Genomic DNA, 1,075 nt, shown 5'->3' with positions numbered 1-1,075 from the left:
GTGCCACCTTCCTTTTCCCAGCCCTTCCTCAGTTCCAGCTGTGTTTAACCCCCCATCCCCACGTTGCATCCTTCCTGGAGACACCAAGACATGGAATTCAGCTGCTTTTTGGTGCAGGGGGAAAGATTTTATTTAGGTGCTACAGGCAGAAGCAGCTGCCAAGGCTTTGGTTACAGGTTTGGTGCCCGCAGGGAAGGGGATGGTGCTGCTGGAACAGCCCCATCCCATGGGCATGGTCCTCCTGGGAGCTGCTGCACTTTCAGTGGTCGTGGTCGTGGCTGTGGTCATGGCCGTGGTCATGGCCATGGTGGTGGGACCTTTTGTGAGCATCAATGAAAACCCCATTCAAGGTGGTGAGGAACTCGGTGAACTTGAGGCGCCCGTCGCGGTTGGCGTCTGCCTTGGTGAAGAGCTGCTTGATGTAGTCATCAGTGGTTGTGTTGGGCTGCAGCAGGACAGGTGTGACAAAAAACAGAGGGTCAGCCTCGTGGGAAACTGTTCCTCTCTTCCCCACGTGAGTCTGAACAAAAGCCTGAAGCACAGGGAGGTTCAGGGTCTCCCCCAGCTCCAGAGGGAGGTTCACCCAAGGTTTGCACTAGGAAAACGTTCCCACCCTCTTGGGAAAGCTCTTGGTCACCCCCATGTCCCCAAGAGGCCACCACTCCTGGGAGCTCTTGGCAGCAGTGGGAGAGCCTGGCCATAGTGGGGTCTTACTGGGAGGGTGTCGTGGAGGAAGGGCTTGGCGTTCTCCTTCAGCAGCTCCGAGAACTCGGGCTTGCTCAGGTAGTCATCCATGGGGTTCCTGATGGCATACTGGTGGTAGACATTGATGACACACTCCAAGGCCAGCTCCAGGTCGGTTTTCATCTTGCTGGGGAGAAAGAGGCAGCAAAATATTAAAGGCCATCAAGGGAGGAGGACTTTCCTCTCCTCCAGGGTGCTCAGCCAGGTGGCACTTCCAGCAGCGCCGAGCCCGGAGCCACCACCCCCCGGGCAGGACCTACTTACCCCTGGGCAATGTTGGGTCTGATTCTGCAGACAAGGCTGGGCAGGAGGAGATGCAGGATCAGTGACA

At 57.1% G+C, this 1,075-nt stretch overlaps 1 protein-coding gene across 1 annotated transcript; it reads right to left on the bottom strand.

Moving 5' to 3' along the window:
• Positions 1-259: 259 nt before the first annotated feature.
• On the bottom strand, positions 260-867 carry LOC104392165 (protein S100-A7-like). The gene is made up of 2 exons (XM_010001532.1): positions 715-867; positions 260-445 (listed from the first exon to the last, which is right to left on the bottom strand). Exons 1-2 carry the CDS (start codon positions 865-867, stop codon positions 260-262), a joined length of 339 nt encoding a protein of 112 aa, XP_009999834.1.
• Positions 868-1,075: the final 208 nt, after the last annotated feature.

Source organism: Chaetura pelagica, unplaced genomic scaffold (assembly GCF_000747805.2).
Source record: "Chaetura pelagica isolate M959 unplaced genomic scaffold, ChaPel_1.0 scaffold681, whole genome shotgun sequence".
Taxonomy (NCBI): Eukaryota; Metazoa; Chordata; class Aves; order Apodiformes; family Apodidae; genus Chaetura; species Chaetura pelagica.
The sequence above is the reverse complement of the archived record's forward strand: the minus strand, read 5'-3'. Positions and strand labels throughout refer to the sequence as shown.

What these genes read in the sequence shown, in the direction of transcription:
- LOC104392165 (XM_010001532.1), bottom strand. Translation starts at nt 867, where the DNA reads ATGAAAACCGACCTGGAGCTGGCCTTGGAGTGTGTCATCAATGTCTAC. An exon ending in TCCTCCACGACACCCTCCCA is followed by an intron (nt 446 to 714) that starts GTAAGACCCCAC and finishes GTCCTGCTGCAG; the next exon opens with CCCAACACAACCACTGATGA.